At 35.8% G+C, this 22,319-nt stretch overlaps 1 protein-coding gene across 6 annotated transcripts in view; it reads left to right on the forward strand.

Annotated features, from left to right (window-relative positions):
• The first annotated feature begins 1,645 nt into the window (after positions 1–1,645).
• POSTN (periostin) overlaps positions 1,646–22,319 on the forward strand; it is a 38,077-nt gene continuing 17,403 nt past the window's right edge. For all 6 annotated transcript variants that reach the window (XM_030476707.1, XM_030476709.1, XM_030476712.1 and 3 more), the window contains exons 1-12: positions 1,646–1,807; positions 3,323–3,421; positions 10,880–10,944; positions 12,218–12,375; positions 13,016–13,180; positions 14,024–14,170; positions 16,321–16,462; positions 17,632–17,844; positions 18,003–18,137; positions 18,222–18,370; positions 18,916–19,052; positions 19,836–19,966. In XM_030476707.1, coding sequence (XP_030332567.1) covers positions 1,686–1,807; positions 3,323–3,421; positions 10,880–10,944; positions 12,218–12,375; positions 13,016–13,180; positions 14,024–14,170; positions 16,321–16,462; positions 17,632–17,844; positions 18,003–18,137; positions 18,222–18,370; positions 18,916–19,052; positions 19,836–19,966 — 1,663 coding nt within the window. In that variant the 5' untranslated portion in view covers positions 1,646–1,685. The remainder of the gene's footprint in view (positions 1,808–3,322; positions 3,422–10,879; positions 10,945–12,217; positions 12,376–13,015; positions 13,181–14,023; positions 14,171–16,320; positions 16,463–17,631; positions 17,845–18,002; positions 18,138–18,221; positions 18,371–18,915; positions 19,053–19,835; positions 19,967–22,319) is intronic.

The raw sequence follows: 22,319 nt of genomic DNA on the forward strand, positions 1-22,319 counted from the left end.
TAACAGTGTATCTTCTAATTTTTTTCATCTGTAGACTGAGAACTGCAAATGGTAATCAGCTGAGGCCAATTAGCAGCTTGAAATGTCATAGCTATACATTTAAAAGGTGTAGCTTTGTTTCTTGCTGCAAAGACCAGAAAGAGATAAAAAGCTCTGAGAGGAACAGAAGGAATGCTGCACTGACATTTTCCCAAAAATTGTAATATTAAATCACAGAGTTGACCCATCACCTCCATCAGCTGATCTGGTAGTGAGGGTTTCAGGCATGCAGTTTTATTGAGCTCACATACAGTGAGTCTAGAGATGCTGGTACTTCCTGGAGCTATCTTGAGTCTTTTGCAGATAGGATGTGTATAGGTCACAGTAGAAAAGAAGTCCATCTAGTGTTTAACCAGATGTCCCTGCTCTTAACCTTCAAAACTATGAAGTGCTATGGTTATGTAAGGCATGACCTTAACCATAAAATGTCCATATACCTATGCCTAGTTACAACCTTTACCTATGATGAGATGTAGGAAATAGTCATTGTCTGCTGCTTTTTACCCCATTTGAGTCTGTTCTATAATGAGACAATGGTCCCAGGTGTGTCAGTCCAATACTGCATCAATTTCTAGTTATACACTTCTGGTTCCAGTTAGTCACTTTGGTTTGGAGGAGGAAACTTCAGCAAAGTACTGCCATTAGAACTCACCTTACTTTTATAAAGATCTGAAATCATCTATAGACTATACCTTGAAATTGTATTCATATGCAAACACTTCTATGTAAATGGCAGAATTTTTCCCTTTACATGAAAATTACAAACTCCTGGATTGCAGTCCAAGCACCAACTGTTGCTGTAGACTTATGACTGTCAGTTCACTGTGGGCATGAGCCAGTCACTTTACCCTTCTGCCTCGGTTCCCTCATTTACATCTTGGACTTAGATTTTCCATTTACGTCACAAGAGGCTCCCAAGGACTAACTAGTAAGTATAGAATAGTACATATTCAAATTTTCAGATACTCAGTGATTTTTATGTGATTACATAAAGCTCTGAATAAGTGTTATGTAATAACAACTGTTATTAGAATTAAAGTGAATCTTTAAGCTAATGCTGCATTTGATTATGTAACTACTTCACAATGAGAATGTGTGTTAATACAGCTTTTTTCCTCAAGACAAAAATGCTATTCCAGGTTATTAACAGCAGCATTGTTTGGAACTTTCACTAGCTTCACTAGTTAAACAGCTTATAGCTGATAGCTGTGAGGACATGGAAAGCAAAGCAGTGGAGTTCTTATGGGAAGAGACAACATCTTGTTCTGGGTTTGAACAAAACCACACGTGATGATCATGACTTCTGAATGCTTCAGTGCTATAAATACAAAAACATAAGTCAAAGTCTAAACTTCTCAAGCTTTCTCTGCTGTTGTCTCAGCAGAATAAAATGCTACGCCTTCTGTAATAAGGAAGAAATTAGACGACCAGGGATTAAAAAAATGTTTTGTATGTTAATGTATGGTACTAATTTAGGTTACTGAATCTGGCAGCAAAAGCTGCTATTCTAAGGAGGGTGGTACGAAGTTTCAGGTTATCATGTGGATCCCTCCCACCACCTTCCAACATGTATATAAGTTGTCAGCTCTCCAGACCCTTTGCTGATTCTCTCTTCCAGACTTGCCAGAAGCAACAGAGGACTAAAGATGAAGATCTTTTTCTTATTCACCTTTTCCACTTTTTTGTTTTCTGCTTTTGAACAAGCAGCTGCTTCTGCTCACTATGACAAGATTTTAACTCATAGTCGAATAAGGGCACGCGACCAAGGGTAAGTAACTGGGTTTTATTTCTATTTTAAAAGGGATCTTGTTAATATTTACTCTCCCCTTCCTTCTCATATTGTATTAAATGTAATTTTTTTTTTATTAAATGTAATTTGTATTAATGGATTTTTACTATCAATCAAGTAGAACTTTCTCAGTTAATTTTTACAGGAATTGTTCTTAAATAAAAAGCTTTCTGGCGAGTTTCAGAAGGAGACAGAATATTGTTAAACTTCATAAAATATGGAAAAATCTAAAATCAACACTTCTCAATGAATAAAATACATGCATTTTAGAATCACTAAAATAAATTACAGTTCACTATTAACGTAATGGGACACCAGATATATTTAATATATATTTTTAAATGTTTGAATAGAGTTGGCACCTATCCCACAGTATTTGCTCTCTTTATTCCATTCTAATGAAAACCATGAACTCTATTTAAATGCCTTATAACATGGGAATATATACTGCGAGTCCTTTGTAAAACTTCTGCTCCCACTAGAGCAATGCAGCAAGCTGCTCAGCAGGATATGCAAAGGACAATGCTCCCAAGCTAGGCTGCTTAGAAACATGGAAATAATTTGAACAGCTGGTGTTAGGGAGACACATGTGTCTAAACATATTTTCCTGCAGTCTTCTTAAGTAAAAAACATTCTGTGAATAAGAATTTTTTGCCATCCTGTCTTCCTTTGTTGAATTCCCTCAGCCTGCTAAACTCACTCACTCGCTCTAAGCTTTTCAAATAAAAAATTTCACCGGCTTCCCACTGAAGTAAAATATATGTTCTAACTTTTCAGCTGACTTTTTTTTATTAGTGGCAAAATGCCTTTGCTCCATGGAATTTGCCCTTAAGAAATTCCTTTTCTGTACACTACATGCTAAGGTACAAGTATTCCTCATTTGAAAACTGTGACTCCTTTTATTTACATGCCAATTTACCCTTTGCTCCCCAGTAATTCCCAGAATATTTACTTAGGTGCCTGTGGTACTCTAAATGGTTGGTAATCAAAATAGCTGATTGATTTACAGAAGACAAGGTTTCCTTCTACATAAAGAACAAGGCACTTTTCTTCCCCATCTCCCCATGACCTTCAGCTGCACGGATGTGTGCAAGACAAAAACTTTAATGGAAAAAGCCTGATAGTATTCACAACTCCATCCCTGGTGGCTGGTAATTAATTCACTTTGCAGGGGGAAGGGAGTAATGTAAGGCACATTGAGACTTGTCTAGGCACAGCTGGTGATCACTACCCATCAGAGACAGAGGGTCAAACCATAATGGAGGGGAATATTCTGTCTCTGCTGGGAGGGTGGGCTTGCCAACGAAACCCAGCTGGGAAGTCCCAGGGGCTTGCATTGTGGTGGCTTGAAAACACACCTGCCCTGGGAACCAAAGTCAGATGTTAATTTTTTTACTCTTGCTCAACAGAAACAGTATTTGCCACATTTTACATAGAACTTTTCCAAAGATGTACGAAACTTCTTTTTAAAATGTTTCTCACTCCCACCCATAGCCCCAATGTCTGTGCCCTTCAGCAAGTTATGGGAACAAAAAAGAAATACTTCAGCACTTGCAGAAACTGGTACCAGGGAGCCATCTGTGGAAAGAAAGCGTAAGTATGCTGTGTTTCAAAACTATTCCCCATTCACTGAAATGATATCATGTATGGTAAGGAAACTCTCATATTCTCCAAGACCAACTGTTTCATGCAGATACGGGAAGAATTTGTTTCATAATTTTACTGGGTTAAAGCTTCTCTTTAGCTGTTTCTAAAACCACCTGGATAACTGATCCAATGATTATTGCCAAAATATCACAAAAAGAGTGGAAAGTCTGGAAATGACAGCATAGTATATAGTCTTTTTTAAGTTTAAGAGGCTTTAGAGAATTAGATTCAGCTAATACTTCTGAGTTAAGTATTCATAGCTCTGTTTTAAACACAGATATGCAGTTAAGTGACTTACCCAAAACCACAGAGGGACCTAATAGGCCAGTTGTGACAAGACCTCGGCACTACCCAGCAGAGCCATGTGCTCAGATCACCTCTCTCTACAAACAAAAAAACCAAATCAAAATATGTTTGTGGATTCAGGTTAAATCTGGGTGAGTCTGACATTCTTTTGGAATTTGTATGTGTCTTTAAATTATTATGCCTTCTCAGAATGCAAGTCATTGCCTTCTCTGTGACAAAATGTCAAAGTCACTACTACTTTGTCAGCCATAGAGCAGCTTCAGAGTGTGAACACATACAAACCCCCCAGTCCTGAGCTTGGTCTGCCTCACTTGTCTCACTTAGAATTTAAGTAATTTAACAGTGGTTGACTTTGTTTATCCAATACACTAAACAAATGTTTTTCTTGTGTACTGCATTTTCTCTTGATGTTATGCAATTACTTGGATAAATTTCTCAGCAGTTCTCACAGGAAATATTTTTTATTTTTCCATTATTCTCTTACAGAGTCCAAATAGGTCTGGGGTGACATTTTCAGAAAGGCTTAAGTGAACAGGGGTCAAGGCTTCAATTGCAACTGCCTTAGACTATTAGGAGTCTCTTAGCAAAAGCCTATAAAACTCTTCCAAATTCCCAAGTAATATTGAAGTACGCAATTTGAATAGCAACTGAGAGATTGTATGCCTTAAGACATGGAGATGTTAAGTTGTATTGATATATGGTGCAAATTATATGTATGAGGAACTTCATTTAAAGTAAGATTTATATTTAAAACTTTCCTAATGAACATCAGCCACTGTTTTAGCTGTTAATGTAACATGGAATAGAGATTTTTTTGTTTCTGTGCCAAAGGTTTCCTTAAGTGTGGTTAATATGGAAGAGAAATACCCAAAGTGTCAGCAAAATAAGCCAGTCAAGGATGACTCCCTTTGTAAACAAGCTCTTAAATTGTCTTGAGAATAATTTTGGATCAACAGAAAGGAGAATGTGATCAAGAAGTAACTGATAATTTGCAATTAGTTAGTCATATTTTTGTTCTCTTGATTGTCAAAGTCATGAGTAAATAGGACCCACATTTTTGAGTCCATTCTTCAAGTTTTTAAAAGTGTTTCTAAAATACAGAAAAAATTATAAATTCAGGGGGAGGGAGGGAAGAGATATATTTGGATTTAAACAATTACATATAGCTTACATTGAATCCAAGTGAGCTTTTACAAACAGAAAGTTTTTTAAGTAAAAAGTGCAACTACAAGACTTTTAAAACCTGTATGAAATTCATTGAATAGTTCTTTACAGAAAGTCAAAGAATTCTATGTTGACAAAGAATTAGATCCAGACACAATCTAGGCGAGTGCTAGGGAATGGGGTGGCACAAAAAATTATGCAGAGTGTGCTTGGATCACTAGCAGTGCTGATATGGCTACAGTCTCTCATGCTCTCCAGTGCATCTACATATGTGGCACTTTCTTTAAAAAAAGGGTGTAACTTTTTGTCCCCTTTTCATCGCCTGTTTTCCCTTTGTTTTCCCTTTGTTTTCCCTTTGTTTTCCCTTTGTTTTCCCTTTGTTTTCCCTTTGTTTTCCCTTTGTTTTCCCTTTGTTTTCCCTTTCTTCTTTCCTCCCCCTTTCTTTTCTTTCCCCCCCCCCCCCCCCCCCCCCCCCCCAAAGCAAGCTTTATGGTTTGCTTCCATTTTTTTGGCTAGTTCAGATGTGCTGGCTGAAAAACAATTATATTCATAGTTCTTCTGGAGCACGACCCCTATACTTAATAATGTAAAACTGATTAAGACTCACAAATTATTATTTATGTGAGAAAAATGCCTCCAGTATTGATTTCTGCTCTGTAATCTGTAAAATCAGATTAAATCAGATTAAAATCCAATTTAAATCATTGTAAACTGTAAGATCAGATGTGTAAATCAGATAGTAGTCAGGCAAGGACCACAAATGGGCTTGGATTGTGGTTTCTGTTGAGTGTCAGAGGCTTTGCATTTTTTGAGTTTCCTGAAAGATACTACATGTCATAACCCAGTGTTGGAAAGGATCCATAGGAAAAAGACTGAGGGAGGATACAGTAGGAAGAAGCTTTCTTCTGTTTTCTTACTGAGAAAGTGTTTTCAGTGCTCTGACAGCATACCAGAAATTAATGGAACTGACTTGTACTTCCGATACAGTGAGATACTGATTCCAATACACAGTGTTGCCTTTCAAACATTGCCATGGCTTTGAAGTTTTAATGCTAAAGTCTAGACACACGGATGATACCATGGCACCACCAAAGCCAAGGAAAAGACCTGACATTCATGGGCCAAGCTGTCACCCTAAGCTTTCTGCTATTGTAAACTTTATTGGTTACTAATTACTTACTTAAAGAGGTGGAAGACAGTAACAGCAGTAAGTTACAGTAGATGTAGAGCAAATCATAATGAACATCTTACCCAGAGAAGAAATCTGATTATTCTAAATCCCCAGAAGTTTTTCTGGAACATAATTGACTGTCTGGAATTCTAACTAGTCTCTCCCATTTTTATTTTGGCCTTGATTTTATAAGCAAATCCAGACAGGTTAAAACTAATTTTTCATAGAAATTGCAAATTTATGTGCATTTGATGATGGTAATAATGATCAATTTCCAATCAAAATAGACTCTGGGTTCATTTGCCCAACTCTACCTTCAATTTTTTCAGGACCCATAGGTTTATAGTTTTTTTCAGAATCTTTCTTCTCCTCCAAGTGGCATTATAATACTGACTTCCCTTTTCCTTCAGTGACCATGCTGCAAGTCATCCAAAACACTTCACCTTTAGAGTGAAGTCTGCCATACCACTGACTTCTTTGGCACTACATATTATTCCGCTGCAGACGATTGAGAAGAAGGGTATTTCCTGAAAATGACTTAGACTGAAACTTGGATATTCTTGAAGTCAATATTGGAAAACAACCTACTCCTGTGGTTTTATTCCTAGATAGATGTCATGTCTTCCCATGAGAGAAAATATGGTCTCAGTACAAATCTGTCACAGAATTCATGACTTTGCTGAGCTTCAGAAGTAAAATGAGTTATGCAGTGATAGATACCTTCATGTGTGAGGAAAAATTGATGCAATAGGCAGTTTGGACTCATTGAACTAAAGCCAGGTGATGACTTTGTTCTCTTCGCTGACTAGTATTTAGAGGAATGTAAACTGTAAATAATTTTGCAGAGCCTATATAAGGCCCTAAGCAAGAAGCCTTCTATGGTCTACCAGAGGAAGACTGAGCGGTGGGACTCAGCAGATTTGGGCATGTGAGTCTACACAAAACTACACTCGTACAAGCATGCACAGGGGCAAGGCTAGAGGGGGAAAACCGTGCGTATGACAGTAACACAAGAGGGATAGGGACCTGTTGGAGCGTGTCCAGAGGAGGGCCATGAAGATGGTCAGAGGACTGGAGCAACTTTCTATGAAGACAGGCTGAGAGAGTTGAGCTTGTTTAGCCTGAAGCAACTTCCAGTATCTGAAGAGGGCCTACAAGAATTCTGGAAAGGGACATTTTACAAGGGCATGTAGTGACAGTTCAAGGGGGAATGGCTTTAAGCTGACAGAGGGGAGATTTAGGTTAGACATTAGGAAGAAATTCTTTACGGTTGTGAGACACTGGCACAGGTTGCCCAGAGAAATTGTGGCCGCCGCATCCCTGGAAGTGCTTAAGGCCAGGCTGGATGGGGCTTTGAGCAACGTGGTCTAGTGGAAGGTGTCCCTGCCCATGGCAGGCAGTTGGAACTAGATGATCTTTAAGGTCCCCTTCAACACTAACCATTCTATGAGTCTATGATTCTAAGTTCAGTTATAGAACTCCTGAGGGGGTTTTTGTGACTGTAATAGAGCATCTCTTATAACTTAGTCTTAGCTGTCAATGGAAGTTTTATACTCTCTGTATCCAAAACAGAAATGCAGACATGACTAAAGAGGTTACTATAATAAGAATGCTAATGCAAAGTACAATGGCTCTTCTCATGTTAATATCTCCATGTTACAAAGTCCTCCTTAACTTGCATATGTGATCTATAAAATGTTAATTTAAGAATGCTTTTATTATTTACACTTCCTATCCAATGCTGTAGATTAGATCCAATTGGGATGCTAAAATCATAGTTGATTGGACCAAAAGTCTTTCCACTGTTTCTCTGCAGTATTTTTTCTCTACGCCAGCAAAGAGCAGAAACAGACGAGTAAAAGAGCTGATCTGGATAAACTGAAAACTGGCTCTGGTAGCCAAGAATAACAAGGATTTAATGTTGATCTCCCCCTTTTTCCTTTGGAATACACTCCTTTGGCTGAGATCAGAACAAATTTGCATTGAAAAAAACCCTAACAAACAAACAAACAAGCCCACCTCCAAAAAGAAAAAACAAAACCTCCAAAGTCTCAAGAATGCAGCATTGTTTGTTATCTGAGTAAGTGCTTTCTTCACTTGGGCACCATCTTATATTGAACTAGTAGGGAGATAGAGATGAATACAACTTATGGTGTAGGATGGTACTTCCCCTGTGTACTGTGTCACATGAGTGGTACTGAGGAACTGCATCCTGTACTGAGTTTTATCTGGTTTTAACCTTATTGTGACATCCTCTGTACAAAACTCTTTTCTCCCATTACATATTCCTCATTACATTTTGAGCACAGCTGATATATGGACAGTAGTTAACTGTAAGGGAACAGCAACACTGGAAGTAAAAGCTTACAGTAACCCTTAATGACTGAAAAAAATCCTGGGCTGTACATAACAAATTACATCGTAAAAAAGTCACTGATCTTGTAATGCTTGGCTGAAGAAGCATTTTCTTTCTTAACTATGTTCTTCAGCCAATTTTCTGCCTTTCATTAATTGTGTCATTGTTGGATATGGTAAGAAGACTAAACTTGCCATGTCTCATTGTATGCTGATAACTCAGTTTCCTCTTTCCTTTTCCAAAAGCTAATTAAAACTGCAAACTGCAATCTTTCATAGCTATTCATGGGGTGGTGGGGAAAGATTTTCTGTTCCATGGAAGGAAACATTATTTTCTCATGACAAAGCAGTTCACACAGTTGGGAGAACATTATGACTCCTATCCTACTACACAGTTTTCTATAATCGGTTGTTCAGGGTTTTTTATTAGCTTCTGGAAGGGATGCAACTAGAAGCAAAAATATGAAGTTAATTTCCTTACTAGTTAGAAAACCTTTAGCCGAAATTGTATGCTATTCTTGCATTCCCAAGAAAAAAAAAACATTCAGTGAATTGTTTTAAAGAAAAATATGTATTAAAAAGAACTATACAAATACTTTAAATATATGGTTTCTCAGTTGAAAAGATGCACGTGGAATGACAGACTGTTTTTAAAAAAAATTCTTTAATCTTTACCAGCTCTTTCACATTGCTGGCAATTACAGAATTCTACTCCTCACTTTTAAAATCATGCTTTGTAATACTATTGGTCTTCCAGTCTGCTTTCATTTTTTAATCTCTTCAAGGAGTTTTGATGTTGAGGGTCTTAAGATCAACTTTTCCTTTGAATAAGCTGTTCATTTGAATGTGCTTGTGGTTAATGTTTTGTCAGCTTCAGTCTGTGAAAAAATGAGAGAAGTGTACTCAGCTGCCACCAAAGTGTCTACAAATATAAAGCTGGAATGTAGTGGTAAAGACTCAGCAAAATTTTCCAGGAGTTAGTATTCAGAACTCTATCACTGCCAACGTCAGCCAGACCTATAAAAATATATATATTATGCAAAACTGTGATGAGAATTTTTCTTTGTCATTTACAGTGTACCATGATTTGAAGGTAATATCTGAAGTCTATTGTCTTAAAATTTATGTTTTAAACTTTCATAAGATTGTATAATTTGTCAACATTCCCTCTCTAAAGGAGCCAAAATCAACACTGTGATAACTTTTGTGAATTTGCACTTTTGTGTAAAGAAAAGAAATTGTCAAGCAGATGTATGGTAGTAAAGCTTTTATTTCAGTCAGCTTAATTAAAAAGACCTTATATCTTACAGGAGCATCAATAGTAAACTGACTGTTACAGTATAGAATTGTCATTTAGCCCTAGTTTGCTCTTATATGCAGCTTATACATATTCAAGAATAAGAATATTTTGTTTACATATATATTATATTTATATAATATTTACGTAAATGTTTACATAAATATATATGAATATATAAAAATATATAATACATATTTATGTAAACATATATGTTTACATAGTATATCATATATAATATATTTAATATATTTTATATATAATATATATAATATAATATACAATAAATATAGTATATTTATATACATAAATATATTATATATTCCTGATCTCAGGAATTGCTAAATTCTGTGTATGCTGTGTTGGTATACTCCTTTAGCTCTGTTTTTGATTTCTTGTTGTCTGGTTTTCATCCTCACTATAATTTACCAGTGAACTTTCCCTTATGTCCATCCATCCAGTCCCTAGTGACTTCCTTCTCTGTAGCTTGCTTTACGTCTGTTCTTAATTAGTTCTCTGCCTCATTCCTGAGCTTCTTCAGTCTTCCTTGAAAAACTGAGGCTCTATCATCCCACTTTCTATGACCATACAATGCATAGGACTTTCTTCTAAATACTTGTTGGTTCCTATAGCCAGTATGTACATGGCCTCATGTAGATTTGTCATTTTAATTTCTGTTCTGTTCATTTGTTTTCTTTTTCCTTTACAACCCTGATGCCACCAATTTCTGTCAATGTCTTCACTTTATTTTTCCCTTTCTTCAATCCCATCTAATCTTTTCAAAACAGACCAGTTCAATTAATTTTCTTCAGCTGCTGTTCTAGTCGCTTCACCTTTTAATAACTCTATACAAGTTCAACATCCCCTCCCATTTTCCTTCCTAGCACTTAAACTTAATGGTGGCAGTTGTTCAGTAAGTTCTCAAGCCTTACATTTATTAAAATACAACCAATTTGTAGTCTATACAGAAAAGGTTAAATGATAAAAAGGGATGAAGAACTGGAGAGTATGTACTCAGCAATGAAAAATTAATTAAAAATTAGGCTTAGCTAAAATTAGCATACACTTGTCCTGTACATTTTTTGATTGTGCTTTTGTTTGTATCCCACAGAACTGTCTTATATGAATGTTGTCCTGGCTATATGAAAATGGATGGTACAAGAGGATGTCCTGCAGGTACAAGCTTATTTTCATATGGATGAGTCAGTATAAGAAGCATTACAGCACAGGAGACTTTCAAAGACGATTACCTTGAGAAATTATTGCCTCTTTTTAAGAATTGCTCCTAAGAATACACAGCTTCATTTGCATACAGCCCACACAGTTAGAAATCAGCCAGCACTGAATTTGATCATTTAGTTTAAATTGAATTTCCCAGATCCTTGCAGTTGAGAGGAATGATAGTTCTCAAAGCTGACAAAGAACTTTTATTCTTATTTCCACTACACCTAGAATAACCTAAAAGCATACCAGTGAGGTTAGAAACCTAGGACATGAGGTGTGGCATATCTAGCTTCTGTTTATTCCTTTTTCCCTAGAAGACTTGAATCTTATTTACTAGAAGAGTGTTATAAACTTTAAATAAACTAAGGAGTGAAAATTAAGATTCAATTAACCAAATTCTTTATTTTCCTTATTTCTGCTACTCTGTTCTGCATAAATAAAATTAATCAAAGTAGGGAAAAGTATCTGAGAAGAAATATATTTCATAACTTCAGATCCTTATATCTGAACTATGCCTTTTGCATTCAGTAATAGAGTTAGGCATACCTAAGGCAGAGTTTGTTTAGATGAATTAATTTTGCTTTAGATGTTTACATTAGAATGAGGCCAGTCATACTTTAGAATTGCCTGTTACTCTCCATGACCTGAAAAAGAGCCAAGAACAACTAGCTCACATATAGATGTCTTGCTTCTAGATGCCTAGAAGTAGGAAAGCTGAATTCAGGTCTCAGGTAGCATTGTTTTAACTGTGAGACTATGGACATTCTTACTCTCTGGATGAATCAATATATGCATAAAGCACACACTGGAAGAGCGAGAGGCCTCACAAGAACAATTCTGGTCCACCATGACCAAATGAGACCCACTCCATAGAAATTTTTGTGATTATAGATGGAATTTTCTCCTGTCCTTAATGGATAGGCACCCATTTCAGGTTGGGTTGGCACAAAACAAAACAGCTCTTCTAAAGAAAACATTACAATATTCAGTTTTGTTTGATCTAATTTTTCATTAAGCAAACTGAAAAAATAAATAACAAGCAGATGTGTTTGGATGGTTTTTGAGTATTTTGACAATAGAATTTTAATCCAAGCACATTGTTTTAATATTGGTTTAAACAGTTTCAGAAAGGCAGTACTATTGTCCAACTAAAAGAAACAGACTACATTTGATTTTGAAAAAGTGGATGACTGAAGAGTTTACAGTATTCTTATGTTTATTTTAGTTGCTCCTATTGATCATGTATATGGCACACTTGGTATTGTGGGAGCTACTTCCACGCAGCAGTATTCTGACATATCAAAGCTGAGAGAAGAGATTGAAGGACGAGGATCATTCACTTTCTTTGCACCAAGCAATGAAGCCTGGGAGCAATTAAATTCAGTAAGTATGTGTGTGCTCATGCACGCATATATGTGTTAAACTGTATTTCTCTTTCAGTTAATGTTGTTTTAGCTGCAACAGCTAGTCTATGATAAGGTAGACCAGAAAGAATGTTGATATTTTAGATATAAAAGGACATTGCCCAAGTTATAGAAAAATAATTTGCATGTTTAACGTGCATTGTTGAATCTAGAGGGTCTGAATTTGTTTTCAGGAGTACTAAGCAACTGTGTTTCTTCCTTAAATGCTTCCATGAAAAATATTTATATTGTTATTGCTATTAGCACAGTTTGGGGTAAATTCACAGGAATTCCAGCAATTGCATGATGTAGAGTATAACTGTACTTTGTCAGTGATTCAGGTGTCCTTTTAGTAATATATTTAGATAAATAAATATTGAATCAACGTTCCTTCAATGACCTGTCTGTAATGAGGACTCCTGTCTTTCATTTCTGAGCAAATCAGACTAAAGTATCATTTAAGCAGAGCCAGATTGACTGGTATCAAAGTCATGTATCCTAACAGGAAATATCCATTGCAGTATGTATTGAAAGCATATGTTAAGGTAAATATATGTACATCTTTCTGACTAGAAGAATATTTTGAAACTTCTAATTAATTAAATTCCTTTCATCTTCAGGAAATTCACAGGAATTTGGTTGACAATGTAAATATTGAACTGTATAATGCTCTCCACCACCACATGGTGAACAGGCGTATGTTAACAAAAGATCTTAAGAATGGCATGACTCTGGTGTCTATGTATAATGATCAGAAATTGCTTATTAACCATTATCCTAATGGGGTAAGTCTACTCTCTCTTTTTCTTTTTTACCCCATAAGAAAGAAAATTATTTGGCTATAGCCATTACTTTTTCCTTTATTTCTTTCTATAGCTAAGAAAACTGGTTATAGAAAGTTTAGCATCTAGCAAATCAGTTGCCAGTGACAAAAATAAATAAACTTTCTCTTGAAAAAATTTTGTCTGCTGCATAGACTAATCACTAAGAATGAATGTGCTTTTTGCTGTTTAGAAAACAAAGTTCAAATGAAAATGAACATTCTTCCTGAAAGACAAAGCCTTTTGTGTCCAAAATATATGATCATAATAAATTGAGGAGAAAATCCACTAGTAATTTTCATAGGTTTACAAAATAACTTTAAATCAGATCTTTCATTTGAATTGGAGTGCACGGTAGAAGCATTTAAGATCATAGGGGACACACTTCCTTTATTTGGCTGGAAACAAAATAACATTTATAAATGCTAGAAATCTCCCAGTTAATTCACTCATCTTTGTTGCCGTAAAGGCATTGAACCTTACATGTTAGACTACAATTTACATTAGTAAAAACCAATACAATCACTGTATTAACCAGATACAGAAACCAAAAGTGAGTAATTGCATTAAGAAATGAAACATGAATGTGAAATAAATGTTGCCTGAATAAATCTACTGCTAGATTCCCAGAAGCTTAGTCAGCCTTTTAAATATTACAAGTTTTTACTCAAAATTTAAAATAAAAACTGAAAGAACAACAATGAATATGGAAAGTACAGTATATACATTGCTGATCCGTAAGAATTAGATTTTGCAAGTATATGATCAAACTAATGCTTAATGTTCTGCTTGATTGTCCAAATATAGGTTGTTACTGTTAACTGTGCCAGGATCATCCATGGCAACCAGATTGCTACCAATGGTGTTGTTCATGTCATTGATCGTGTCCTGACTGCTGTTGGAAATACCATTCAAGATTTCATTGAAGTCGAAGATGATCTTTCATCTCTTAGAGTAAGTGGACAAAAATAGAAACACTTCTCTGGTCTTGTAGGGGTTTTTTCTTTCTTTTTTATTTGTGTGTGATAGTTTTAAGTAAGAAGGGTTAGTTCAGAAAGAGAGAGAAATAAATTAAATTATAAGCTTCAGCTAATATTGCAAATCTGGCTATATAAAAAGGCAAAGTATATTTTACATAATCTGTTTATTCGCTTTTGCGGATCAAATGACCACATCAATAGGACATAATGTGTCCCTATACATAAAAAGTGTGTCTTCTCTTCAAGCACTGAGGTAATTAAACACGTGATCATAAATTGCCATCTGTTGCTGCTAGATAAATAAGAATAAGTTCAAAATGGATGATAGAAAATGATAAAAAAAAACCCCAATAAATTCCAGAACCTAACTAATAGCAAGTTTCGGAACATCAGTAGATACATGTAGGAAAGATTTTTCTTGCAAAGAGGAAGCAGGTTTTTTCTGCCCAAGTTTCTAGTTCCTCTTTCTTCTGGGAGATGAGTCTGCTTAGTGTAATGGGATTTCCTGCTGTACACGTTTAAAAGAATATGCCATGGCTTCACAAGTAGCTGTTGTCTGTTTCCCTCCTCTATATCCTAAAAAAAAAAAAAAAAAAAAAAAAAAAAAGCAGAGGCATAAATCTGGAAAAGACCCTCTGAATCGCTCAAATCTAGTCCATGACTGTTACAGGCAACCACATCATTTAATCTCTTTAAAAAACTGAATGTACAAGCCAACACTTCCTAGCTGCTAGGATCACGCTTGTTTTTCTTTCAGTTACATCACATTAAACTCTGTCTTTCTGACTGTTCAAAGGATGAAGTCCCTGTTTATAGCACATACACTTGCCAGTTCCTGTGTGCGTGCCCTTGCTCTTAATGCTGCTTTAATGACTTTGGCTCCAAAAGCAACTGTGCTAATGAAACCATTCACAACAAAATCAACCCTGAGACTCTAATATGGCATTTCTTTTAGGATGGTTATTCCCATCTTCCAATTCACCAGTTTCATATGCACTTTATCTTTCTATCTTAGTTTGAACTAATGCTATTTCATCTTTAACTGAGCAAATTCTTTACTCAAGCCCAGATGTGTTCAATTTTACATATGTTCTTTTTCAAGAAAATCTGCTAATAATTCATACTGGCATACTCTATCATAGTACCCTTTTAATCCATCATATATTCTCACAATTACTTCTTGAATGTCCAAAGCTGAGTAACATTTATAATTATAGAATGATATAATCATAGAATAGTTTGGGTTGAAGGGGACCTTAAAGATCATCCAGTTCAAATCTCCTGCCATGGGCAGGGGCACCTTCCACTAGACCAGTTTGCAAAACCCAGAGATAATTTTTCCTAGCCTCAAAGCCTGAGATGGGATAAAATAGAATATTTCAGTTGGAATTTGATCAACGATCATCTAGCGTGATCACTTCAGGGCTCACCAAAAGTTAAAGCGTATTATTAAGGGCATTGTCCAAACATCGACAGGCGTGGGGCATTGGCCACCTCTCAGTAAACAAATGCTTCCTTCAAGCCTGTTCCAGTGTTTGACCACCCTCTCAGTAAATAAATGCTTCTTAATGTCCAGTCTAATCCTCTCCTGACCCAACAATTGAACAATTGCCATGCATCCTATCACTGAATACCAGGGAGATCAGCACCTGCCTCTCCACTTACTCTCCTCAGGAAGCTGTAGAGAGTAAGCAGGTTGCTCCTCAGCTTCCTGTGGTGATTCAGAACTTCTTCCTTGTGTTTAATCAAATTAGTCATACACCTGTAATACACTTTTTATTATTTAAGGGGCAAATTATTAGCTTTCATCTGATTTGTCAAAACCTGTATGTTCACATTTTTCATTTAAAAATTCAGGCTGAAATAATTCCAAATTTTGCCCTGTTGTCACCACTGTCAGAATTTATTGATTACTCTGTGCTGCGTTAAAGAGGTAACTCAGTATATCAAGACACATTTTCCCCACAAAAATAGTTTTCTATTCCTTATTGTCAGTTTTGTCATTCTACAGCACAGATCTCAGTCTAGTGTTAAAGTACCTGTGGGCGCTAGGTGAAACTAGAAAAATAATGGGGTTTGGTAATATTTTAAATAAGCAGCATTAAAAATAAATTTATCTTCTAGGCTGCTGCCATCACATCAGATGTCTTGGATACTCTTGGAAGGCCTGGTCATTACACACTCTTTGCTCCTACTAATGAAGCTTTTGAGAGACTTCCAAGGGGAGTCCTGGAGAGGATTATGGGTGATAAGGTGGCTTCTGAAGGTATGTAACCTTTTTGTTTCAAATGAGAAATACAGGTGACCAAATCAGGAGGCAGAAACTATGTTATCCTACTAGCTCTGAAATTAAGCTTCTTCACTGTCATACATATGGGAGGAGTTATTTCTTCCATCTCTGATTTTTCCAATTACCTAGAGATTAGAAGTCACTGAAAACTTTTCCAAAACATTGATGTTTCTGATAGTTCAGCTGCACAGTTAAGATAGAGATTACTGCCTCTGGAAATGCAGGGCTATTAGAATGTGGGATTCTCTCATAGCTTTCTCATCAACAGCTTTTTCATACAAAAAGGAAATGTTCTTGTAAAAGGTAAGTTTGGCCCTGCGAGTTGAACTGAATTTGTACTATATATTCTGACAAACTATAGCAGTCAGCACACTTTTAGAGAACTACAGTAAATCCAAATAATAGCTGAATCAGGCTGTTTGGTGAACAGTAATGTGGTGGACAACTAAGAAATGGAAACCTGCATTTCTATCTCTTTTATGAGCTCCACTGCACTAAAAAAGTTCTCCATCATTTCATTTTAGCCTGATTAAGCCACTGTGCAGTATCTCAATGAAGAATGGTGAAAAGAGGGATCTGGGCCAATTTTAATGTGAGACAATGACTAGAAATGGAACCCTGAAATAACACAGCTCTTTTGATGTGCATTTTGATTAACTTTTTTCGGTTTATTTTCAGGAATTTTTGACTGATTCTTTTTGTACTTACAGAGGATAGCACACTGAATCTCAGTTAATATAGTAAGATATAATAAAATACAAATCCAGGCCGGCTTTGCATAGCCTATAAAGTTGTGTACTTAGAGCTCTATCTGGAGCATATCATCTTCAGTCACTGAGTTATATACTCTGTTACATGTAGGTTGCCGCATAAACTGTATAGTTTTCATAATACCAGGGATGCCAAAGATTTTTGACCATAGATGTTGTTTAGAGGTCTGTAGGATCAATTCTCAAATAAATAACTTTCAATAAAAAATCTGAGTGCAAATAAATGTGCTAGATAAGCTAGTAAACTATTAAAAATGGCATAGATATTTTATCCCCCGCCTATACGTGTATTTTATGTATATATATGTGTGTATATATATACAAATATATGTGTCTAAATACCTATATATTAATGTCCTGATCTTTTCTCCACAGCTCTAGTGAAGTTCCATATTTTAAATACTCTCCAGTGCTCTGAAGCCATCACAGGTGGAGCTGTCTATGAAACCTTGGAAGGAAACACAGTTGAAGTTGGTTGTGATGGTGAAAGTTTGACTGTGAATGGAGTGAAGATGGTAAAACGCAAAGATATTGTGACAAGCAATGGCGTCATCCATCTCATTGATGAAGTCTTAATTCCTGATTCTGGTCAGTGATGTGTATGAAAAGCTTCTTACACTGAAGATGTTTTCTGCAATCTTACCTATGTTCCCTCAGTTATGTTGTTATGGATAAGCATGGAGAATCCAAATCAGGAACAGGAATAAACTGTGTGTTAAAATGTTTTTTTCTTATTTTATTTGTAGCCAAGCAAGTCATTGAGCTTGGTGGTGCCCAGCAGACTACTTTTACAGACCTGGTGGCACAGCTAGGACTCGCATCTTCTCTAAGACCAGAAGGCCAATACACTCTTCTGGCACCTCTGAATGGTGCTTTTTCAGGTTAGTAGCCTTAAAAGATTATGCTCTGAATGTCAAAATAAATAAGAATATATGCTACATATTAATATCTACATATTTTTATAGATGACACCTTAAGGATGGATCAACGCCTTCTTAAAACAATCCTGCAGAATCACATTATAAAAGTGAAAGTTGGGCTCAATGAACTATACAACGGACAAGAGCTGGAGACAATTGGAGGAAAATTGCTTAGAGTCTTTGTGTATCGCACAGTAAGTGAATGGGGCTTTCTAACACTATGTATCCCAACTATGAAAGTGAAGAATCATGAAAGCCTAAAAGACAAAGCTGAATAAAACCTCCAACATTTACCAGCATGATTATCTAGCAATAAATGTCAAGATTTTAGGCTAAGAAAGTGTGAAAATCTAATCTTTATCAACAGGAACTTTGTTTGCATGGAATACTCTTTGGGAAAACAAAGTAGAATTCCATATTTGGCACTCCATTAGTTAATTTTTAATATTTGTTTGTTTGTTTGTTTAGAACTAGTTAAGAGAATTCTCAAGGGAAACTAAAAAATCAAGTTTGGAAATATTTACACCATATTAACTTACTCCAGATTTTGCTACTTTTGCTTTCTCAAGCAATACCAGATTTCCTGGCAAGAACACAAAATTTGTCTGTAGGAAATACATACGAAACTTTTTTTAAAATTTAGAAACCTGTTGGGAAGTAGGTATCCATCTCATTTTATCAGATATGTTTAAATGTGTATCATTGTGTGAATAGCTACACTTGTTTCTCTTTTAATCAGGCTGTATGTGTTGAAAATTCATGCATGGTGAGAGGAAGTAAAGAAGGAAGGAATGGTTTTATTCACATCTTCAGACAGATCATCAATCCAGCAGAAATGACGTTGCATGAAATGCTGAGGAATGATAAGCGTTTTAGGTGAGTAGTGGTTTTGACAGCACTGAGATTTTCCTAGAGGTAACAACTCTAGGATATACAGCACAGCTGGTCTGAGAAATAATTGTGGACTGTGGGTTGTTGGATTTTGAGGGGCATGGAGGGCAGGGAAGGGGTTATTGCCTCCTCAAAAAAAAAAAAAAAAAAAAAAGAAATAGAAAAAGGTAAAATGGGAGCTTGTGGAACAAAATGTGTTCTCTAGCTATATGCTGAAAGGGCTCTCAGACTTACTGTTACAATGGTTGTTTAGGTACATAGGCATCAATAAGACACCAGAGTGAGAGGAGTAAAAAGTCAAAATTAGATGATACCTCCAGAACTATAAATACAGCAGTGTCTGGTAGTTTAGTTAATGAGTAGTACAATTCCATATGGGTGCAGCATGGTTTTGTGCCCTTCCAGTACATATTTCTGTCTCCTTCCTGCAAATATCTCAATACTTCTGGAGAGAACAACTACCCTTGTCATCCTCCCTTCATCTCTTTGATTTGTGGGAATTTAATTTGATGAATTCTGCTCTGATACAGTCTGACAACTTCTCTTTTTCCTCCCTCATATCCTTTTTCCTCCCTCATATCCTTTTTCCTCCCTCATATCCTTTTTCCTCAGTTTGCTACTCTTAAGACTGTCCTTTCTTCTCATGTTCCTCCTCCACTATTTCTGGGAAATAGTGAGATCGTTGCATTATCAAAAAATGAGGAAACTAAATGCCTCATAAATACTTCAATAGAATGTATTTTTGGTTTGTTTCTCTGTTGTAAACAGTGTTTTCCTCAGTCTGGTGAAAGCTGCAGATTTAGATGATGTTCTGTCACGACCTGGAGAATGGACTCTATTTGTTCCTACTAATGATGCCTTTAAAGGTTTAACTGATGACGATAAGGATATATTGATAAGTAAGTAACATAAGAAAAATAGCAATATAAGCAAAAGTAAAATTGAACGGAAAGGTGGCTAGTGCTTTTTGTACACAAAAGCTATCTGATAAAACAGTTTACTTTTGACTAAGGTCATAGGCCATCCTTAAATTCATTCCTTCTTGGATAATAGAGAAAATATCTTTTTGGAAAAAAACCCCAGCCAACCTGAATTTAAATTTAAACTTCAACCCTTGATATAGTATTATTCCAAGATATAATTACCGTCAAAGTAAAAATCTGTATTCGTTTAATTAGCTTTAACTTCTCATTATTCAACCTTGCTATAATTTTTTTCAGCTGAAAGTCCCTTCTATCCTCTTTCTTTTTTTTGTTGTCAGCATTGCATTAAAAGATATGTAGTACTGACTTTCTTATCTCCTTTCTCTTCTCTGCCCAGTGATCTCTAATATCACTTGTGCTCTACAAGTTAAATATTTAATATGGACTGTTAAATTCAATTTGATGTAATTTCTTTTCATCTCATAATTTAAACTCCAGAGTTCTATAGATTTTTCACAAGATTTAGAAGTAGTTTCTTTAATGTCATTCTTTATTACTGCAAGAGAAGAAATGCACGGTGAATACTTCATATCTCCTGCAAAATTTCCCGCTAAAGAGTTAGACTGGGGCCATAGCACTACAACTATTTTTAGTTTATTTGAGAGTAATGTGAATTTAGCCTGTGCACAAGTACAGGAGGAGTGATTGTCTTGAATCCCACATCCAGAAGGTCAGTCAGATTTTCCATTACCATACTTTTTAGGCCAAAGTTCAGAGGCATGAAACCAAATCCCATGAATCCTTAATGCCTTCAAAGAATGCAGCTCAGAGCATTGATAAGCAGCAACCCAGCTCTCCACAGCCTTTAAATCATTGATGAGACACTGTGAATTTGAATTATCTATCTCTTCATCCATTTAAAGTCATGATAGTGGTCTAAATTACCTTCTAGTGCGGTGTGTCTCTAGTAGCTAACAGTGAACGAACAGCTTAAATGGCTAACATTAGCTAGCTATAAAATGAAATGAAGATTGTTCCAAGGCTGCGAACTGAAGTGACTGGATAAATGACATTGTTCTGTTTTTATTCGACTACATTCTGTGATATAGTTATTAACTAAGATTGAATTTATCAGGTCTATTATTTTTGTCTTAATTAACAACTTGATGTTGTCCGCAAGGCCCATTCCATTTTGGATTATTTCTATAATTAAAGATACAATTATATTCTGCTTTTCAAAGGCTTTATGTACTATCTTTTCCTGTCATTGTTACTCAGTTTCTACTTCCTTTCCTTGGCAGATGAGATTTTAATTTACCCTCTTTTTTCCTTTTTTCCTTTTTTTTCTTTTTGTCTTTTTTTTTTTTCAGCAGAATGTCCATTTTTTGTGTCAGATTACATTCTGGAATTCTGTCTGTCTTGGCTTTTTTGAAGACATTATGTTGCTTTTTAAGGAATATAAAACCAGATTTTTAATCTGTAAGAAAGACACAAAACAAAAATTATTTTAACCAGTAACTATTGTGGCATAGAACAAAGCTAATCTGATAGTTGGTGAAATCAACTTTTGAATGGCCATGTTTAGGCTTTACATGTAACTTGACGCTATTTATGAATGGTCCAGTCAGAAAATCTCAGTGTTAATTTTAGTAAGCAGAAGAGCATTTAATTGCATTTCAGTAGTAAAGCGAATTGCAGTAATATCAATGATCAAAACAAAAAGCAGAGTAAGAAAATTTTGTCTGAAAGAGACGTCAGGAAAAAATTCTAACCCACATTTTTCCATTGCTGTTTCATCAAGGCTGAAACTCCTAATAACAATCAATATCAGCGTGTAATGTTAGTATGAAACTTGTAATAGCATGGTCAATATTACATGTAATGCCAAGCAGATGTGTTTTAGAACTGCTCTGCTTGGTACCTGTTCTCCTGTGAGAGTTGTGGGTATTCCTGCAGCCCATCCTATGACTCTGAAACTACATGGACCCAGAGCACCAGAGAGCCCTGTGAGGACAATAATTTCAGCTCCAGAATCCATTTCCTTCTTAAGACAGTCTCGAAAATGTCTGCTTTCATTTTCTTTTCTTCCCAAATAGGAATGTCAAACTTTGAAATACAGAAATTATTCTTATAATAGGGTGATTTTCCCCGTTTCCTAACTTCTTTAAGCTGTGTCTGTTCTCTGTGAGAACAGACAAAACCATCAATCCAAATGACTCCTTTTCTGCGTAAAGTAAATAGCAACTTTCACCTGCCCCAGATTGGAAAAGATGTGTATATAAAGAATTGTGAGTTATCCCCAGCTATCTCAGAAGCATGCTGCCATAAC

Source organism: Strigops habroptila, chromosome 2 (genome assembly GCF_004027225.2).
Source record: "Strigops habroptila isolate Jane chromosome 2, bStrHab1.2.pri, whole genome shotgun sequence".
In the NCBI taxonomy this organism is placed as follows: Eukaryota; Metazoa; Chordata; class Aves; order Psittaciformes; family Psittacidae; genus Strigops; species Strigops habroptila.